Source organism: Plasmodium berghei (assembly GCF_900002375.2).
Source record: "Plasmodium berghei ANKA genome assembly, chromosome: 1".
NCBI classification, from domain to species: domain Eukaryota; phylum Apicomplexa; class Aconoidasida; order Haemosporida; family Plasmodiidae; genus Plasmodium; species Plasmodium berghei.
Genome location: NC_036159.2, coordinates 122,143 through 144,466, shown reverse-complemented (window position 1 = coordinate 144,466; position 22,324 = coordinate 122,143). Strand labels below are relative to the sequence as shown.

Genomic DNA, 22,324 nt, shown 5'->3' with positions numbered 1-22,324 from the left:
TAACTAAATTCTATAAATAAAAAATTTTGTATTTTATTAGTAGCGCATAAACAGTTGACACAAACAAGTATATATACGAATCGTTGATCTAGAGTAATATAAATTAAATAAAAACATGAAAAATGTTGAAATTCATAAATAAGTAAATTTAATATTAAAGTAATGATATATATTGTTTGCTTTCCATGTATCTTTAGTAATGCGTGTAGAATAATCTACATGCACGCAAGTATTGCATAATGTGCATATATTTCTTTATATATACATATAAATATATAGCAGTTCCATCAAAAAATTTTGTAATATTGTCTTATATGTTATTTCTAATTCAGGTATTCCACTTATGTGTTTTATTGTGATAATTTTGAAAATGAAAATCGTTGTCGCTTTTTAACTAAGAATGGCAGAGCTTTTAAGCTCAAGAAAAAAATATATGCATATATATATTTATGCACATTTTAAGATAAATTTATTCCATGTTAATAAAAATAGTTAAAAAAAGATTGCTGTACATGTAAAATTAACAAAAAAAACATAAATATATATATATTTATTTATATTTTAAAATAGGTTTATTGCGAACTAATAAAAATCGATAAAAAATATTACTGTTCATTCAAAATTCACAAAAAAAAGAAATAAAATAAGAGTAGCATTAAATAATAACAATATCTTAAATAGTAAAAAAGTTGTTATTATTAACTACTATTTTGTTGTTTTCGGATTTTTCAGTAATGCTATCAGCGGTGTGTCATTTAAATTTTATTTTGATAAATAAACTAGTTTATTTGAAAATGCGTTTAATGCTACTCCGTTACAATAATTGACCCAAGATCGATAAAATATGTTTTTCCATTAAATTTGTTGAATATTTTTGCAAAGGGTAAATTATGAGCCCCCAACATAATAGCTAATAATTTAATACTAACTGACTTTCGCTGTTGAGGTTTAATAATACCAACCTCGATTATGGAATTAAATGATATAAGTGATGATTGTATTTGATTGCTAATATTATTGTTCGTTTCTTGTATTTTAATAGTTAAATCGATATCTTCATATGAATTATTATAAAAATTAAAAATAGCTATTAATATAGATGAAAAATTAATTTCTTTAACAAATGAAACTTCCAAGTCGAATAAATTTTGAGAAGGCATTTCTTCTTCCAAAAAATATTGTGACCATATATAATTATTTAATGAATTATCAATGCACCATTTTAAAGATAGTGAAATAATAGTTTTATCATTATTCATGCGAAGTGTTAGAATTTCATTTCCGTTTTTATATTTTTGTATAACATCATTTGGTTGGGTATATTTGTGTTGAAAGTTATTTCTTTCATCCTCATTACAAGGAAAAAGAGTTAAATCAATCATATTTTTATTGTTATTTTCTTGTGTGTTTTTTTTTTTATTATATTTTTTGTCCACCTTTACATTATTTAATGTAATAATTTCTACAAAATTTATAATGGGAAAATAAAATGAATATGTATCCTCAGGGTTTAATGAAAATGGAAATATATTATTATCAATATTAATTGATCTTGAAAATAATTCAAAAATTTGTATTTTATGGTTTTTCGTTATATTTTCAATTTCGACATATAAATAATGATCTACTATTTTACATTTTATATTTAACGGTTTAATAACTATAATAGGTTTATGCAAAATTATTTGTTTATAACTTTTGTTACTCTTATTTGAACTTCGCATAAATTCATCATATTTATGTAAAGACGTACAAATGTTGTGTAAATTAACATGTAATGGGAAATTTTTTTCTGTATCTATATAATTATTTTCTTCGTCATTTTCTTCATCATCATTAGATTGATTATAATTTTGATCATTGTTATATTCCTCTTTACTTTTTTTTTTATTATTATTTTTTTTTTTTTCTTGTAAAATTCCAGAGGTAAATGTAGAAGACCAATTTATATTATTTAATAATGTAGAAGGATAATTAAAAATATTTTTCAAATCATTTGCATTTTTTTCAGTTAAAAAATTACTGTGTTTTTGTTTTTCGATAGTATTGTTTTCGATAATTTGTATTTTTAAATTTAATTTTTTGTTAATATATTTCTGAGAAATTGATAAAGGAAATTCTATAAGGTATATTATTCCTTCCATATCATAAAATGAATTGTTAATAAAAAAAAATATATTATTATTTTTTTGTTTTATTTGATATAATTCGATTGAATTAATATCAATATTGACATATTGTATATCACCATATTTGCTTTCTTTTATTTCTATAACATTTGTATGTAAATTATTAATTCCAATGGGGTTTTCATTTTTTTGTAATTTCTCACCATTAAATTTATTAGTTTGGTTTAATTCATATATTTTATTTGAATTATTATCAACACTTAATTCGCAATCAATTTTATTAATGTCTTTTTCGCCATTTTTTTTTTTTTTAATTATCAACCTCTTGGAAACAACCTTAAATTCATCATCCAAAATATTTTCATGTAATAGTTGGAATTTATGTGCCAAAGTTGATATTTCCGAATTATTTTCATTAAGAGTAATGTCTGGGTAAATATTTAGATTTTTACAAGTGTCAATCCAATTTTTTATATATTTTATATTATTACATGTTTTATCATTTCTTTGAATTATTATTCCTATATAAAGAAGTTCGCCCAATAGCTCTTTGGATATTTCATCATTGGGTTTATTGTAAAATTCATGGCACATATAATTAAAGGCATCTTCGATATGTTTGTGATTGTTATTATTCGATATTATTAGTTTTATATATGACTCGTTCATATGTGAAATAACTTTTTTTTCATAACTTTTTATGTGTAGATTATATGGGTATACATATATCCTTGTTTAGGTATATGTGGATGTAATATATACACAATATATAATTTTTTGAGTTTGAATTTTCGCTAGTTATCAATTTGAACTTTTATTATTTTTTTTGAAAATTTTGATATATATTATGCTGTTAAAACTTTTAACATATAAAATACTCGATTCACATTTTTATACATATATTATTTATCTTTTATGATTTTAAATGTGGGAAAAGTATTATGCATATATGTTCGCTATTTGTTTGATCAGGTTTTTAAACATTTTTTATTTTACATAAATTTGCCTGCTTTCCATAGTAAGTATATTCCTTATTAAAAAAATACCAAAAAATTGCTATAAAGCTAGTGCGGATAATTAAAAAAAATAGTGTATAATTGTTTATATATTTATTTGATTTATGAATATTTTTACATTCTTTTTTAGTTTAATTAATTAAAAAAATATACACGGGCATATGCAGATAGAGAGCACATAGGATTGAAATATAGAGAGGATACCAAATTTGTAAAACAATTTAAAAAAAAAAGTTGAAAAAAATAAAAAGTTAAAAAATTATTAAAAGGTAATACAAAAACATATTTTTAAAGGTGTAACGATTTTTCTTTTTTGTTTAATTTAAAATTTTTCTTTTGGGACCTAATTGTTTTTTCATAACAATTAATGGCGTTTTTCTTGAAACATATGGTTTTAACTAAAAAAAACGGACATAAAATGATATAAATAAATCGAGTAAACACATTTTTATAAAATTATTAAAGAATATACATGAAAGAAAAAGTGATAACATAATGAGTATATAGATTGTGAGATTATGCAAAAAGTTTTCAACAAATTATATTTTTGTTTTCTCATTACATTACAATCGCTTAAATCTGGGACATGAAAATTTGGTACGAGCATTTTGTTAATTATAAAAAAACCTGCACAATAGAAATAAATATATATATTTATATGAATAGTATATATCACCTTTTTGAATATAAAAAGAAATGCAAGGATTTTTCATTTATCATTATATGTACAATAAATTAATATTATTCTTCCCTTAAAATAATAATTTTTGTAAAAAAAGGACATGAAAAATTTAATGACATATTAAATCATATTTATAAAAAGGTGTGTATATGTCCATATCCGAACAGTTCATAAATAATAATACATATTAGTAGTGGAATAAAATTATATTTTTTATGATACCTTTTTTAGTATGCCTTCCTAATCCAATAGCTCCAAATCCTTTCTTAAAACCAGCAGGCGCATATTTGGCTATTAGTGGACCTTTTCCTTTACTTGGGCCCATTTTGGCTAGCATATAAATAGCTAGCTTAATCATTTTTTGAAAAAAAAAAAAAAATATAGCTACTTTTTTTTTTCGCTCTTTTTTTATAAATGTTTCACACACATTAAATAAACTTGATTAATATGCCAAATGTGGATATAGGAATATGAAATTGTTCGCTACATACATGAATGTATATAAAGTATATGTATATATATGTATAATTATGTGTGCATTTTGGGAAATACCAAATATATATTTACACAAACTAGCAAATTTTCACATTTTAATAGTCTCAAGTATAATGGTGGAAGGCAATAAAAAAATAAAAAAGTATTCTATATTTATTTGTATCATAGTTTAGGATATATTAAATCGTCATTTTAATTATAATGTTAAATCCTAATAATTTTTTTTTCTCTTAATAATATCACATATTTTATAAATAGTTTATGCTTATATTATATATATTTAACTGGGGTATATATTTGTTTATATATTTTATGTATATTGAAAGGCATGGTATAAAAAAATGTAGTGATAGTACCGAAATTCAAACGTATAATTAATGCCGAAACATACAAAGTATAATTAATGTTGAAATATATGGGTTGAAATTATAAAAGATAAAAATTGTAAAAGTAAAACATTTTCCATTTTATCGTAGAAAAAAAAAAAAGGTATACAAAAGGATATAAAAAATTATGTATAATAACACAAAGGGATTATATTAATTTTTGGAAATTTGATTATAGTTTGTAATATGTGGTTATTATATTATATTATATTTTGCTTTTTTTTTTATTTAGTGTTTTACAATACAATTTTTTAAGAACAAATTAAATATGAAAAAATGTACACCATTATTTAAAGTACAAAAATATTATAATAGGTTATATAACAATTATGAGGAATAAAATAAATATGGAAAATATGAAAATAATTGATAGGATTTTTATATAGCATTTGACATTGTAGTGAGCTTAGGTTGCAAATAATTTATAGTGTTAATAATAAGGAATATATATATATGATGTTTTTATAAAATTTTTTTTTTTTTAATATTTTTTAGCACTTTTAAGTTGAAATGTAAAAATAAATACTTGATGGGAAATGCTAATAATTACACACAATAAATATTGTGTATACAATAAGTACTTATATATACATGAGCATTTATATATACATAAGTATTTATACATTTGTATTTATTTAGTTTATACTATAACAATTAGTGATAATCCAAGTATTTTAGTTTATTTGCTTGGTATCCTCGAAGGAAAAGGCATTTTATCATCATTCTTAAATTGTTTCTTTATTTGTTATTAAATTATTTAGGACAATATTTATTTTTCGTTATTTTGGTATATTTAATTAATTTATGATTTGATAATTTTGGTACAAACTGGTTAACGTGTATATAGTATCGCCGTATTTTCAAGATATAAAATAATTGAAATTCGAAGAAAAATTTCTTTAAAATATGAAAATATAAAATACCTACTTATTTGTTTTTAACTAAATTGTGAGAATACATATTTGTAATATGCATATGTATATATAGCTTTCCTATAAATTTGTTCTGGTGAAATTAATTTAGTTATTTCGTTAAAACTTTTCTTCTTAACATATATAATAGCATTTCTTTTAAATGCTTAAAAATTTATAAAACAATAAATGCTAGTATAGATATATATATAATATATTTTTTCTGTGTTTGAATGCATTATGTGTGCAATAAAGTAAATATTTAAAAAAAAAAATTGTTAATACATAAATTTAATGTGTGCAAAAAAAAATACACAATACTATCGTATATATATATGCTTATCAAATTTTACTTAGACATGTGAATGGATAAAAAAATATTAGTATAATTTATTCGGTGTTTTAATGTGTAAAAAAAAAAAATAATGAATAGATTATTGCTATTCTTTAGGTTTACTTATATATTAACAAAAGGTATCGTCTTTTTTTTTTTTTTTTTTTTTTTTTTTTAATACACGTATATGTATGGATTCCTTATTTATTTTATGTGTATATATTTAGCTCTTTCATGTATTTTTTTTATGCATGCATATTTAATTTTTAGTATAGTTTATTAATTTTAATTTAGTTTCGCTTTTCTATCATGATCTTTTATATGAAATTTTCTTTTTTTTTTGTTTGTTTTATTTTAGACATTTATTTTTTGTAATTTTTCCGTATCGTATTAGTTGTATAAATATTTTTCATGTATCCCGAATAATTTTGTGTGTTACATTATAAATTTAAAACATTTTTTTTGTTTTTTGTTTGATAGCAAAACTTGTTTTACCACAAAAAGGCACCAAATTTTATTACACATTGTATTTTTTTTTGTTGGTATTTTTCTCTAAATATATATTGCTTAAAAGGTTTGTTCTATTCTTGGTATTCGTATTTTTTTGTGTCTAATAATTTATTTTAAATATATTTGATTTTATTATTTTTTTTTCGTATATTTTTGTTTTATATTTATGATAAAATGTTTAAAAGATAAACTATATGATTAGTTATACAATTCATGTTATTTGGTATTTGTAAATTTGAAATGTGCATGAACAATATTATGCATGTTAATGTATGTATTGTATAAATAGTATTTATATTTGTATAATACATTTTTATTTATTTTCCGCATTTTAGAAATTTGTATATTTTTCTGTATCCTTTTTTATTTGCTAATATTACTAATTATATATATTTTTTCAATCATAATATATGAAATAATATATATATATTCATTTGTGATACCATGGATATATATTATATATAATAGAATAACTTTAAATTTTTTTCATAAAATTGTGTGAAAATATTCATATTTTATTCATGATTAATAAATACATGATTAGCTTATGAGATCGTATGTGCGTATAATTTTCATTTGTGTATAATATGATTTGGTAACATTTTTTTCATGTTAATTATACATTTATTTTGTCATTTCTTCATACAGATAAACTCAAGATGTTTTAGAAAAATATTTATTTACATTAAGTCAAGAGTTGTATATACATGCATAATTATATGGGTGATTCAAAAATATTATTTTGATGCCTACTTTTAAGTCGAATAGGATACATTATTGTATTGGTTTATTGTTTGTTATATATTTGCATTTCTATATTTTTAGACTATTACTTTTTTTCATTTTACCAACACATTTGTTAGTTAATAATCGGGAGTAATATATGAGTTTATAATTTTTTTTTATTCGAATGCTTATCTTTCTGATGTAGAATTTTAAGTGCATATAAATTTTTAAGCATATTATTTGTTTTGTTGGGTTTGTTTGAATAAGACTATTCTTTGCGTTTGTTTATTTGCCTATTATTTTGTTTTTGAGTTATTTGATTTGTTTTGTTTGTAAAAAATTGCATTATTAAAATCGTTATTATTAGAGGGTATTATATTAGATGCATTCTTCTTTGTTTAAATTCGTTCCAATAATGAGAATATTTTATTTTTAGGGTGTTTTGTCGTTGCTTATTCTATTCGTATAGAGTTTTAGATTTTATGATATTATTTTTATTTACAAATTTTTTCTTAAAATATATTTTTCATTTTTAATCAAATTATGTTTTTGCACATACACATGTGTATGTGCATATATGCATAGAAATTTGAATATTAAAATTAACAAAACATTGTAACTATCATAATATATACATGGGGATGTGTGTTTGTATAATTTTTAGAATATAAAATTGGACATAGTTTAATTTTTGTTTATATTTCAAGGAAATAAATGCAAACGTGTAATACAAATACAAATTATAGAGACACATCTAATAATTTATTATTAAATACACAAAAAATTGAAAAAAAAGAAACAAAATTTGGACAAATATTTGTAATTGATATGATAAAGAGTGTGAATGATAAAGCAAATAATATGAAGGAAGAAAAGGTGTTTGAAACAAGCCCCATTATGCCAGTAGAATCTATTAAAAATGGTAATGATGTAGAAGTAGATAATGGCGTGCCTAAAGTTAAGATAAATAAAGAACCCGTTATTTTAATAGACAAAGTCGAACGTTGTTTAGTAGTAGAATGGTATGAAAATGATATAAGAAGAGAGCAAAGGATATCTTATAAAAAATATGGTAATGATAAAGCTAAACTAAGGGCAAAGGAATTAATAGAAAAATTAAAATCAGGAATTACATTTGAACAATTATATCCAGATAAAGGGCCACCAATTGTAAAACTTTATGAAAATATAGGAGATTATAAAGTTTCATTAATTAGAGATAGAATAGAAAGGGAATGGAGAGTTGAATGGATAGATAATGGCGAAAATATGAAAGCAAGGTGGTCATGTAAAAAAGTTGGAAATGATGAAGCTCAAAAAAGAGCAGATGCATTTGCAAAAAGTATGATAAAAGGAATATTTAATCCAATATTATTACACAAAGCAACTGGGACAAGATTTTCAAGATCTGATCATACAGTTGTTAAAATAAATGTATATATGAAAAAAAATATTAAAAGAAAAAAAAAAAACAAATCAACTATTGTGAAAAATGAAAAAAATACGACAATTTCAACTGGGACCAGAGAAGGTTTAAGACGGCTCCGAAACAATAACAACATTGTCAGCAATAATAATAATAATAATAACAGTAATAATGATAGTAATAGTAATAATGATAATAATAATAGTAATAACAGTAATAATAATAATAATAACAGTAATAATGATAGTAATAGTAATAATGATAATAATAATAGTAATAACAGTAATAATAATAGTAATAACAGTAATAATAATAGTAATAACAGTAATAATAATAGTAATAATAGTAATAATAGTAATAATAATAGTAATAATAGTAATAATAATAGTAATAATAATAGTAATAATAATGAATATTCTAGATCTGTTTTGAAAAATATAAATGAGAGTGAAAATACATTGGAAACTAAATTAATTTCTAATAATATAAACAAAACATATAATACCGAAGAAAATAATGTAAATATTCAAAAAATTAAAGGAAATACTACATATTATATAAATACATGTGAAATTATTAAAGCTGAACAAGATAATTCCCCCAAAAAACGAGCATATACATTTAGAGGAAAAGGTAGTAGAAGTACACGATTAAGAAAATTATCTAAAACAAATAATAAGGCATCAATTAATGGTAATAATGTAAATAAAAAAGGAAGAGCAAATAATCAATATAATGATTCAAATAGAAATAGATATGCAATTAAAAATCAACATGTTGTAAATAGTGCAAACAATTTATATAATATGTCTTTAGAAAAAAATGGGATTATATGGAATAATAACAACAATGAAATGAATAATAATATAAAAGATATTTATTATAATAATATGCAAAACATATGCGAAAGATATCAAATAAATAATAATATTCATAATGGTGTAAAAGTTGATACTATCGATAATAATTTGGACAGAACAGAATATTCTGTACATATTCCATATTTAGATAATTATAATAATAATTATAGTTTTTTAAATTATAATATTGAAAATTATATTCAAAACAATTTACAAAATAATCAATATAATGTAAAAGATGATTTAAGAGAATTATATCATTATGCAAATTCAAATAATTTTATAAATTGTGAACTAGAAATAAATAACGGTTTATATACAATTGGGAACATGAATAAAGATATGAATTTGATTTCTGATTCTAATTTACAAAATAAAAATTATTATCATATTAATAATAGTGATGGATGTTTAGTTAATTATAATAATAACATAATAAATAAAAATCAAAAATTCGACGATGGAAATATTATAATTGTTTCTACTGAAAATTTTAATTGTGATATTATTCAAAATGATTGTAAAGATAATAATGTTTTAAATTCAGAAATATATAGAAAACATATATTGAATGATGAAGAAATAAGTGATGAGAATAGAATAAATAAATTGGAAACTTCAAAAATAAATAATATGAAAGGTTTAAATTCCAAAAGAAATGAATTAACATCTAAAGAAAGAAATAATGCAATAAATGTTATAGATAAAAAGGTTGAAAAGAATGATAACATAAATGATGTTTCTATTTTTCAAAATGAATTCGAAAACAATTCTAGTTGTTCTAAAGGGGGGTTACTTACAAATAAAAAAGCTAACCAAAATGAAAAAAGTGAAAACAATAAAAATATTTTAAATGAAACTCCATTTTATTGCATATCACATAATGAAAACTTAAACAAATTCGAATATATTGTTAATAATGATTATGATTTTTATGAGACGGATAATGTTAAAAAAAATGGTCAACGAAGAAGTACAATTAGTAATGGATATAATGAAAATAGTGAAAAAAATGATGAATATTTAAAAAATAGTTTTTTTGACAATATAAATAAATCTAAAACATCTATTCAAAAAAGACGAACTAGATATTCAAGTTTAAGCAGGTTAAATACAAATGACCATACAATATGTTCAAACGAAACCCTAAATAATAATTATGATTATTCATTTAATAATGAAATGAATGAAATTAAGGATATAAATAATTTCTATAAATATGGGGGACAAGAAAATTATATGAATACATACATAATTAATAGTAATGATTCAAATTTAAGAATAGATGATAAAGATGAAAATAAAAATGTTAGTGAAAATATTGAAGGAAAAATATATCATAGTTATAATGATATGTTAACTATTGATGAAAAATTGAGAATGAATAATAGAAAGAGTATTAGTAATATATATATAAATGATAAGGATTATAAATATGACAACAATTTAATATGTTATGAAAATATAGAATTAAAAAAATTGATTCCTGAAAATACTTCAATCGAGTTTGTAGAAAATCCAAGAGGATATAGAGTTCCATATATTTATCAATATAAAATGTTTTATGAATATTTTGAGATCCCTTTAAATGCATCCCCCAAATTGAAAATCCAACAAATATATAATGCACTATTATTTTGTTTACATATATTATCAGTTGGATGGAATGTTAATAAAAATGAATGTATTGAAAATTATTTAAATGCATTGTCTAATCCATCTTTTAAAAATATAGTAATGAATAATTATATGACAGATTCCGTAATTAATAATATATATAATGTCGGATATAATTTACCTAATTCTAATTATAATAAAATGGGATCAATTGATGATATGAATAGTAATTTATTTTCTTGTACATCATTGAATAATATAAATATGTATAATCAGAAATATTTTACAAATAATTTAGAAAATGTAAATATTGAATCAGGCTTAACTACTAGTTCTGTAATACCCGTTTCTACTAGTACATCTAACATAGATGGAACATATTTATTAATAGACAATGTAAATGATTCTGGAATGGTAAGTAATTCTAGTAGAATAAATATAAAAGATGAGACGTGTTTGAATAATACTGATTTATATAATAATATAAACAATAATACAGATGCTCATAATTATAGCAAAAACAAAAAATTTGAAGAAATTAATAATATAGGAAATGTAGTAAATTTAAATAATATAAAAGATGCAAAATCTATTCCTGATATGGTGCATTTAAGGGATATAAATAATTTATACAAAAACACGATTTTTTATAATATAAATAGTGAAGAATGTGAAATGAATAATATAACTAATATTAATTTGACTAACAATTTAAACAATCCAATATATATAAATCATATTGATAATAATAATTTAGAAAATATGAATAATCATAAAATAATTATTTGTTCAAATGAGTTAAATAATGTAACAAATAAAAATTATATTAATAGTGTGAAAAGCACTGTTAATTTAAACAATATATATCAAACTAGCAATTTTAATGATATAAATTCTACTTCTAACACAGAATACAAATTATTAAATGGTCAAGATTTATCAAAAATAGATAACATTAATGGTGGTTATAATATTAATTATATGAAAGATAATTTAAATAATGTAAATTTAAATAACTTTAGCGTTGTAAACCAAATAAATATGGTTAATGCAAGTGACCAGCATTTACAAAATGGAAATTATGGTGTAGATATAAACAAAAGTTTTAATTATTTAAATAATGATGATAAAAAAAGTATAATTATGAATAATGATTTAGTAATTAATGATGGGAAAATATGTTCTAAAGAAAACATATCAAATTCATATTATAAAACAATGAACAATAATAATTATCAATTAGATGAATTAGGAGGCAATTGTTTCGTTGATTCGTCTTTATCTGCTTCTAATAAAAAAGGAGACATATATGAAACCAAAGATTCAATTAATGATAAAAATGATTCTAAAACAGATGTAAAAGAAAACTTTGATAAGGAAAATGTAGAGATAATAAATCGAAATAATAACTCTTTGAAAGAATCGAACTGTTATACTATGAAAAATTATAATGATTCTATGATCGATATGAATAGAAATGATTATTATTCAGATTTGAGTATCAATGAGAATAATAAAATAGATGTGGGTTCAAATTTATCTAGAACCCATGAATCTAAAGATAATACAATCGAAAATAAGGAGTATAATGATAATAATGTAAGTAAGGATGATATAAACTTAGTAGAAGAAAGTATTAACAATAATGTTGTCGCAAAAAAGAATGATTGTATCAATAAAAGTTTAAATATACAAGAAAATATAATATCAATAAATAATCAAAGCTGTGTTTCTAACATGATGAATATGGTTTATAAGGAAAATGGAGATAATGTAAATAATAAGAAAGAAAGTTCTTTAAAACATGTTTTGAATAATGATAATATTAATATTGAAAATGTTGATAAAAGATGTTCTTTTTCTATGAATTATAATTTACAATCATGTATTAATGAAAATAAAACTGAGGAAATCGAGAATAATTGTGATACAAATATTAAGAATGAATTTAGTAGAAAAAATAGTTTGAGTACAGAATTTCAAAATAATATAATAAATTGTAACAATTTTGTAGAACATGATATTATAGATATTACAAATTTGATAATTAATAATAATAGTGAAAATATGAATTATAAAGAAAACCCTAAATGTACAAAAAATAGTATTTATAATAATAAAGAATATAAGAATGTTGAAAAAGAAAAAAAATTAGACGATAATATTATAAATAGACAAACACAATTTAATATTAGTAATTCTTGTTATAATTTAAATATAAGGAATAATGAGAATAATCAAAATATTATGAACAATAATATTAGATGTAATGATTTAGTAAAAAATAATAATATTAATACTATTAATCATAATATAGATAAGTGTGATGAAATGACTTATAATGGATATATAAAGGATTCTAAAAATAATACAAATGTAGGATCTATATATTTATCATCAATAAATTTAATTAATGATTCTTATAATTATGATTTTTTTTCAAATACAAAAATTATTGATAAATTAAAATCTACTTCTAATTCTAGTACTACAAATACAGAATATTCCTCGAGTAATATTATGAACTCAGATAGTATTAATAATGGTTGTATATCGAATAATATAAATCCCCAGATTCATAATATATTGAATAAATAAGAAAACGTATATGTATAGGTTGAATGTTAAGATTATTTTTTGTTTTTAAAACAAGAAGCTAAGGAAGCTTCTTATTTTCATTTTTTTTTTTTTGTTTTATATTTTTCTATTTGTTTGTGAAATCATGCATACAATATTCGGTGTGCTATGAAATCTCTCAATTTTGTAAATATTTTTTCGCATTTTATTTTTAACTTTTAATAAAATTTTTTGAAAACAAATATATAAATTATGAAAATATACTAATTTGAGATGATAAAAATTATATATTTTAAACATATATTTTGTATTTTTTTTATTGTTAAGTGAGGTAAATATTCGGATTAATATTTTGTATAGAATACATGTGTTTATTGTGTATTATTACATTTTTCTTTTTGATATTTGTAACTCTTAAAAAAATAATAATTAAAAAAGTAATATATATACACGTTATTATTTATTTATATAATACATTCACTTTTTTTTTTTTTTTTTTTTTTTTTATTAGCATTTCATTTTTCAGTAATAATTTATTTATGCTAAAACTGTATAAGATGTAGAAAAAATTATTTATATTAAATTTAAAAGGTTATTAATATTTTACTAATTTATATGTGATATGTATAGATATAATAATTTGATCAGAAAAGTATTTGTGTGAAGAAAATTGTGAAAATAAATATAAAAGTGGGAATGGATAATGTTTTGGAATAGGATGGCGCTAAAAAAATATTATTTTTTTTCCATTTTTTCTTTGAATTGTATATATAGTATATACTTTGTTATGGCTTTGCTTATATTCCTTATTTTCCATCATTTAACTATTGAATATTTTTCTAACAATTTTAAAGAAACTATGTAAACAAATTCATTTTATTATAAAAAAAGTTGTCATTGTTTGTTATTCTGTGTAAGGTGTAGTATTATCATGTTTTATATTATATGCGCAAATATATTTTTTTGTAATAAAAATTATGAATTTGAATATGTCCCAAAATAAGCAGATCACTACGATTTATTTTGTATTTTATTATTTTTTATTTTATTATTTTGTGATAACAAATAGGATAAAAAAAGAGAGAAATAGTTGGTCAAATATTAAGGTAAACATCTATGAATAAAAAGACAAAATAATGCAAAAGTTGAGAAAAATTATTTAAAATAAAAAAGTGAAATAAGAATACATGCAATAAAACAAAATATTGAAATAACGAAATGATGAAAAACAATGTAATTAAAAGAATTTGGAAATATGAAAATGACTATGGTGTAATGTATAGATATAAAAATTCAAATTATTACTGTAATAAAATAATGTTGTTAAATAAGCCAATTGGAATTATATGTTTAGATTATGAAGGAAATAAAATAATAAATAAAATTATTTTCCATAATATTCATAGTAGCGTGAAGAAGACAAAAAAGGAAATAAATAATATTTTTGATGATATTAAAAAATGTGTATTATTTAATTTAAGTCCTAGAACAAATAAAAGTAATTATAATAAGGGCATTTCCATGAAAAAAAAAAAATTTAAACAAATTTGGTATACTTATTCAAAAATAAATCAGGATATTGAAAAAGAACAAATAAAACAAAAAAAAGAAAAAACTGTATCATTCAATGATGGAGGAAAAAGTAAAAACCTTTTTTGCTTAAATAATATGAATTATTTTAATTCAAATTGTGTGGAAAAAATACAAATTCGAACATTTACACACACAACTAATATACCACTAAAAAATGATAATTTTGTGAACATTTCTAAATTAAGCTTTATTGAATTGTTAGATTATTTAAATAAAAATTTGGAGAAAAATAATGATACAAAGATATGGGATAATATATTTATTCAAATTTATAAATTAATTTCAAAAAAAAAAAAAAATGAATATAAAGAAGAAATAGATTTATTTTTTCAAAAGTTAAATAATTTTGATTATTATACTATTTTAAATAATCTTAAATATGTAGATGAAAATACAAAAAATGAAATTCTGAAGGGAATATTTTTTGAATGTTTTGTTTTAAATTTGTGGAAAAGAGACATAACATATTATTATGGGAGTGACAAAGCAGTGTCTGCTTATATTTTGGGAAATGTTAAGAAAAATGACAAGAGCAGAAAAGAAAATAACATTCAAAATGATGAAAAAAATGAAGATAGAACAAATGATAAATCATATATTAATAATATACTAAACATAAAATTTGATAAAAATAAAGAAATTAGTAAAGAGGAGGATATGGAAAAACAAACGGACGAAAGGAAAATAAGCCAAGAAAACATAGACCAAAAAAGAATAGAAAATATTAATAGTAAAAATGAAAAAAATGTTAAAATAATAAAAAAATGGTTGATTTTGTCAGCATCATTTTCAAGTAATTGCGAAAATATGATAATGTTAAAAAATTATTTAAATAAAATATTTAGACAAAATATTGACAACTTAATTGAAATCGATTATTTTTCAAAAACAACAAAATATTTAGAAAATCAAATAAATAGCAAAACTATGCATTCAATTATATTTACATATGAAAATAAACTTGAATTAATGAAGCCTTATGATTTAAGCTTTAGTTTATTTATTTTACAAAAATTTTTAATATTAAATTATAATATATTTAATAAGATTGTTGATTATATAATTTATAATCCTTTAAATAAATTTCAAATACATCAAAATTTTATAAATTTCATGAAAAGTGTCGAGTCTTTTATTATAGGACAGCCTCAAACTTTAGGGAAGCCTATTCAAGACAACATTAATTTGTATCATATATCTAATCGAAATAAAGATGAAAATAATATTGCCTGTGCAAAACAATTTCAAAATAGTATGAACAATTTTTATAATACAAGTTTTTTAATTTTTATAAAAAAAATTAATTTAATTATGCATAATTATAGTTTAGAAAATCTTTTGTTTTTATCTGAGTGTATGCAAAATATAATTTTTATGGCAAGTACACAAAATCAAATTATGAATATGTTTATAAATAAGTTGAGATATAATATTGATAAATGCATAAATTTAAATTCCTCTGATAATTATACATTAATTCGTCTTTATAAAATATTTTCTGTATTTTCTTTTGTTCCCGAAATTGAATATTCTTGTCAAAATTCATTTAAAGATTATAAAATAAATCCAAAACATAATGTAAATATTGAGGAAGATAATTATGTTAATAATAATGAGTCAATAAGTGTAAAAAATAATTTTTTTGACGAAGAAAAAAAAGACAATATAGTAGCTAGCGAATTAGATGAACAAAAAAAAATTATTAACAAGTCAGAAAAAAATAGTAAGAATAATAATGAAGACGAAAAAATAAATAGTGAAAAAAAAAATATATCAAAAAATAGGGAAGATACGATATTAAATGGAAAAGATGATATAAATTATTTAAATACATTTATACGTGATTGGGATTTAGTTCAAATATACGATAACACAATTAGTATAAATAAAGATCTATTGGATTATAATAAAAATTATAACATAAATCGAAGAAATAGTTTGTTAAAAAATGTGGTAGCGATTCTTTGCTCAAGAATGGATATAAATTTAGACGAAATAAAAATAGAATTAAATAAAATAAAGATAAGTGATTCTAATCGAATATATATGTTATTTCCAGATAAAAAAGATACGGTATATTCTTTTGCAAAATCGGATATAAATATAGACATTTTAATAAATGAGATAAAAAAAATGAATGACAATAATGCAGATAAGGATATATATAGAGAAAATTCCAAAAATGACTTACAAAATGAATATTTATTTTTTTATAATATAAAAGTATTAAGTGATATATTTAAATTTTCTCAATTTTCTGTAAACACAAATAGCCATACATATGATATAATAAAATGTATAAAAAAAAAATTAGAAGAAATAGCAATTTTGTATTCTATTAATAAAAGTGAAATGATAGAAAGGGAAAAAAGTGGTTGGAATGAAAACAAAAAGTCAAATAGCTTAGGAGAAACACATAAAATTGATAAAGATAAAATATGTAGCGAAATAAAAAATATTTCGTTGTTTCATTTATATAATTTTTATTGTTCTTGTAAAAATTATAGTCCACCTTTTATTTTAAAATTTGCAGATTCATTAATAAAAATAACACCGAAAATTAATATAGTGCATTTGGATAATAATAATAATGTTATATCATTTAATGAACAAAATATTTGTAAAATAGAGTATGCACAATTTTATGAAGAAATAACAAAAAACAAAATAATAAATAACACAATTATGTCGTTTATTGTTCCTCTATTACAAACTATTAAAATAATTATTTCCTCAAATTTATTTCTTAAAAATAATGCGTTAAATGAATATGTTAATGTAATGGCACATTACTCTTATTTTGTATTATTTTATTATTATTATAATAGTAATAAATATGAGGGAAAAATAGAAAATCCGGGTGAGCATATTTGGAATAATGCACATGAAGAAAAACAGATGATTAACAATTTAAAGACAGATAAATCAAATAAGGAATACACTGAAATAAATGGTTATAATAATGCTAGGCATGATAGAATAAATGATAAAGAAAGTGGTATTTTTAAAAATAAAGGAAATATTATAGATAGTCATAAAAATTATACAAAAAAAATATGCATTTTTGAAAACTTATATTTAGAAGACATATGGAATATATATATTTGTTTATCTATTTGTTTACATTTTTTAAATAAAACAGAAGAAAAAACAAATGGAATACAGCATTTAGCACATTTAGAAAAAAATTTTTTAGAAATAATTTCGAAAAAAAAGTATATGAAATATGTGTCAGATAATTTTGTTTTTTATTTATTTAAAACACCTTTTACAAATAAATTAGAAGAAACTTTTGATAATGCAATATCATCACTAAAAATTAATAATTTAAAAAAATATATAAATAAAAATGATGAGAATATTTCTTCACAATCTTATTCACAAAATGAAAAGGTTTTAAGTTTACCTGCTTTCACAGCTTTTTTTTTATGCAAAACCAAATTAGCTATGCAATGTAATAATATGGATAACCCCGAAAATATCGAAAGAGTTGAAAATTGTAAAAAAATATTTGAAATATTAATTAATGATTACAAAATGCTGGAAAATTGCATTGAACATATATTTACTTCTCATAATAATCTGGATGAAAATATGAATACTCATAATAATAGTACACAAATATTTAGAAGAACCGAAGTGGAAAATAAAAGAAATGGAAAAGAAAATATATTTAATAATTTTTCCAACAAATCAAAAAATTATTATTTACCATATATGGTGTCTAATAAAGTTTGTGTAAACAAAAATATTTATTTTAAAGCATCAATAAGTGATATGTTTTTTGGTGCTCATAAAATTAAAACATTGTATAATCTTCAAAATACTTTATTAAACACAGTTAAATATATAGAAACAACACAAATTAACATAAATGTAAATTATAAATTAAAAAAAATGCAACCATTTCATAATAATATTTTGTCGTATTTATTTGAACTTTCAAATATAGTAAAAAGCTGCTTATATTCAACATTTTTGTCACAACCATATATTCATAAATCACCAAAAAAATACGTTACAAATGGATTAGTTAATTATTTTATTAATAATTGTAGACTTTTGAATGATGGTAATATATATGAAAAAAATAATCCAAAGTTATTTAATGGGATAAGAAATTATAAATATTTGATCAACAAATTGCATAACTAGCTATTTTTTTTTTACAATTTTGCATTTTAGCTAGATTTTTTTAATTAAAAAAAAAATAATAATTTTTTTATTTATTGTATCATTTTATATATTTATTTGTATGAAGTTACTTTTAGAGACAAACGTAGAATATTTGCATAATGTTTTCTTAAAGTCTTTTATTATTGTTATTCTTATTTAAATGATTATATTAGTATATTTTTTTGTAATTTTTTTTTGGAGGGAATAGAGAAATGTATGCGGTTATATATACAAATGGCCAGACCCTTATATAAAGGCTTTTTAAAATTGCATATCGAATCTTTGAAACAAATTAAAAAATTACTAACTTTATTTTGATCTACTATTTTAATTGTATAATATTAATCTGTAATATATAGAAAGGTATGGTCTATTTTTTTTATGGAGAATATTATTTATTGATAGTTATTTTTTTTAATGCAATATTCATAAGTTTGTAGAGTCTGATTCTTAATGAAATTTTCACTAATTTGAATGATGTACATATTTTGTGTGCATGCCTATATAATATTAATAAATCCAATTTTTAGTAAAAAATAGATTGCAAAAAATGGGGATTTTTTTATTATGTGTTTGAAGGGATATTAGACAAGGTTTATTGAATAACCTCTGTGTGTTAATATACATAATCCCAATGGGATATGAAAATGCAAAAAAGTAATATAAATATTGATAAAGGTATTTTTTTGTAAAACATATTTTCAAAACTATATTACAAATTTATTAAAGAGAAAAATTATTTTATAAATAAAAAAATAATATCTCATATTTGTCTACTATCGAAAAAACGCGGCCTTTTTCATAATATAAAAATTATGCTAAAAATAGTATAATAAAAAAAGATGAAAAATATTTAGAAAATTTATAAAAATTAATATTGTCTGCATATAGTAATGAAATCATAAGGTTTAGAAAGTTTTATTGATTTAGTCCATTTTTTCTTTTTTGTTTTAATTTATCAAAAATTATCAATTCATTTTCTTAAATTGTATTAAGTGAATTAAAATCGTTAATAAGAATAGAAATGGGTAATGCATCTAGATAACTGTGGATATATGTATGTATGATTATTGTATAAATTAAATTATTTAGTAATTTTGATTTTGATAAAATATTAATGTGTTTATGCTCTATTATAGAGTTGTATATGAACAAATACATTGTTTAACATATGGAAATATTTATTTGAATTGTATATATAAACTTATGCTCATATTTATTTGGGGTTATTTATATCATTATAAATGATGGCTAAGGAATATAATGAAAAAGGAGTTGAAAAAAATGATTCTGATAATTTTTTTGCTAATATAGGGAAACAAAATGTAGAATCAGAAAACATGGTAGAAAATGATCAAGGAATGGCTAATGAGTTGCTACAAAAAAGGTTTGAATGCTTAAATAATACTATTGAGAATATGAACATTCATTTTAATAATATATTAAAAGATAATGAAGAAAAATATATATTGGCATTTAACACATATATGTACGATGTTCAAAAAGAAATTCGTATTTTGAAAAATATAGTGAAACAAGAAAAAATAAAACAATTAAAGGATGAAAAAGTAAAAAAATTGCAAAAAGAGCTTAAATGGTATATCAATGAATGCTTGAGATTAGACAATTTTTCTGAATTTTTAAAAAAAGAAGCCGAAAAATGGAAGAGAAATAGTGAGCTTATGAAAAATCACATGATATATTTAGAAGAAAAATTATCAAAAGCATATGAGAAATTTATTAAAAAGGGAAGTATAAAAAAAGAGATTTCCAAAATAAAAAATGAAAAAAACGAAAATATAAATAACATAGCTAGTATGAATGACGATTGCACTAAGGAAAGTATTTCTATCAAACAGGATGAAAAACAAAAAGATGAAAAAAATGAATATGAAAGTAAATTAAAGCGTAATGAAAAGGGAAATGATAAAATATATAAAGAATTGGATTATAAAATAAAAAATTTAGAAAAAAAATTAAAAAAACAAATAACCTTAAATTGCAGTCTGCAGCAAAAACTTACAAAGCATTACATTGAAAAATCAAAATATGAAAAATTATTTGTGGATTGTGCCCAACAAATTAAAAAGGACTTAGGAAAACTAACTATGAGCAATGATAAAGAGAAATATATAGATGAGAATTTTTTGTCATTAATAAATGAATCTAAGTTTAGTTATTTTACTAAAGATGATAAAAAAAAGTTGTTAATTTCTTTTTTTTCATCTAACGATTTGATAAATTTAATGAAAAAACTGGTTTTTAGTAAAGAGCAAGAATCTTTTAATTTAAAACAAAAAAATAGTTATCCAAGTACAAGAATAACAAATCAAAAAATGTCAGATATATCACCATTTATTTTGTAAATTTGATATATATGGATGCACACACTTTGTAAACATGGAATAATGCTTTCTTAAAAATGTACACCAAAATACCATTTAGAAGGATAGCATATCTATAATACGTATGTATATATTTATAGTGTGTGAGTAAATGAATAGATAAGCCTTTAGCTTTATTTCTCATACTATTTATATATTTTACATTTTTTATTGCCTGTTCATAATTTTTTTAATTTTTCGATTTATTCTTAATTTTTTAACTTTTTAATAAATATAACTTAAAAATAAAGCAAAAAAGAAAAAAGTGTATACATTGTGGGGGGAAAATAAGATAAAAATAGAATAATACTGAATTATTCAAAGAATAATATTAAAACACTTTTAGGTTAATACTTAAAAGGGAATAAGTTGTATATATGCAATCTGCCTATTTTCCAATATTAAGGTATTGGAACATAACATTTATGAGAAAAAAATAATAATAAAAAGGGAAAACAAAATATCATAAAGGAGATGTATTTTTCTTTTTTTAATAATTTTT

At 20.4% G+C, this 22,324-nt stretch overlaps 5 protein-coding genes across 5 annotated transcripts; 3 read left to right on the top strand and 2 right to left on the bottom strand.

Annotated features, from left to right (window-relative positions):
- Positions 1-806: 806 nt before the first annotated feature.
- Positions 807-2,798, bottom strand: PBANKA_0103100 (conserved Plasmodium protein, unknown function; the record flags this gene model as incomplete). The annotated part of the gene is made up of 1 exon (XM_034566285.1): positions 807-2,798. The coding sequence occupies one exon, from the start codon at positions 2,796-2,798 to the stop codon at positions 807-809; it is 1,992 nt and encodes a 663-aa protein (XP_034419631.1).
- Positions 2,799-3,462: 664 nt separating this feature from the next.
- On the bottom strand, positions 3,463-4,185 carry PBANKA_0103000 (mitochondrial ribosomal protein L41, putative; the record flags this gene model as incomplete). The annotated part of the gene is made up of 3 exons (XM_034566174.1): positions 3,463-3,543; positions 3,708-3,772; positions 4,050-4,185. 3 exons carry the CDS (start codon positions 4,183-4,185, stop codon positions 3,463-3,465), a joined length of 282 nt encoding a protein of 93 aa, XP_034419630.1.
- A 3,718-nt stretch (positions 4,186-7,903) lies between these two features.
- On the top strand, positions 7,904-13,690 carry PBANKA_0102900 (AP2 domain transcription factor, putative; the record flags this gene model as incomplete). Its single annotated transcript, XM_034566063.1, has 1 exon — positions 7,904-13,690. The coding sequence occupies one exon, from the start codon at positions 7,904-7,906 to the stop codon at positions 13,688-13,690; it is 5,787 nt and encodes a 1,928-aa protein (XP_034419629.1).
- Positions 13,691-14,887: 1,197 nt separating this feature from the next.
- PBANKA_0102800 (conserved Plasmodium protein, unknown function) lies at positions 14,888-19,417 on the top strand (the record flags this gene model as incomplete). Its single annotated transcript, XM_034565952.1, has 1 exon — positions 14,888-19,417. One exon carries the CDS (start codon positions 14,888-14,890, stop codon positions 19,415-19,417), a length of 4,530 nt encoding a protein of 1,509 aa, XP_034419628.1.
- Positions 19,418-20,685: 1,268 nt separating this feature from the next.
- PBANKA_0102700 (conserved Plasmodium protein, unknown function) lies at positions 20,686-21,804 on the top strand (the record flags this gene model as incomplete). Its single annotated transcript, XM_034565840.1, has 1 exon — positions 20,686-21,804. One exon carries the CDS (start codon positions 20,686-20,688, stop codon positions 21,802-21,804), a length of 1,119 nt encoding a protein of 372 aa, XP_034419627.1.
- Positions 21,805-22,324: the final 520 nt, after the last annotated feature.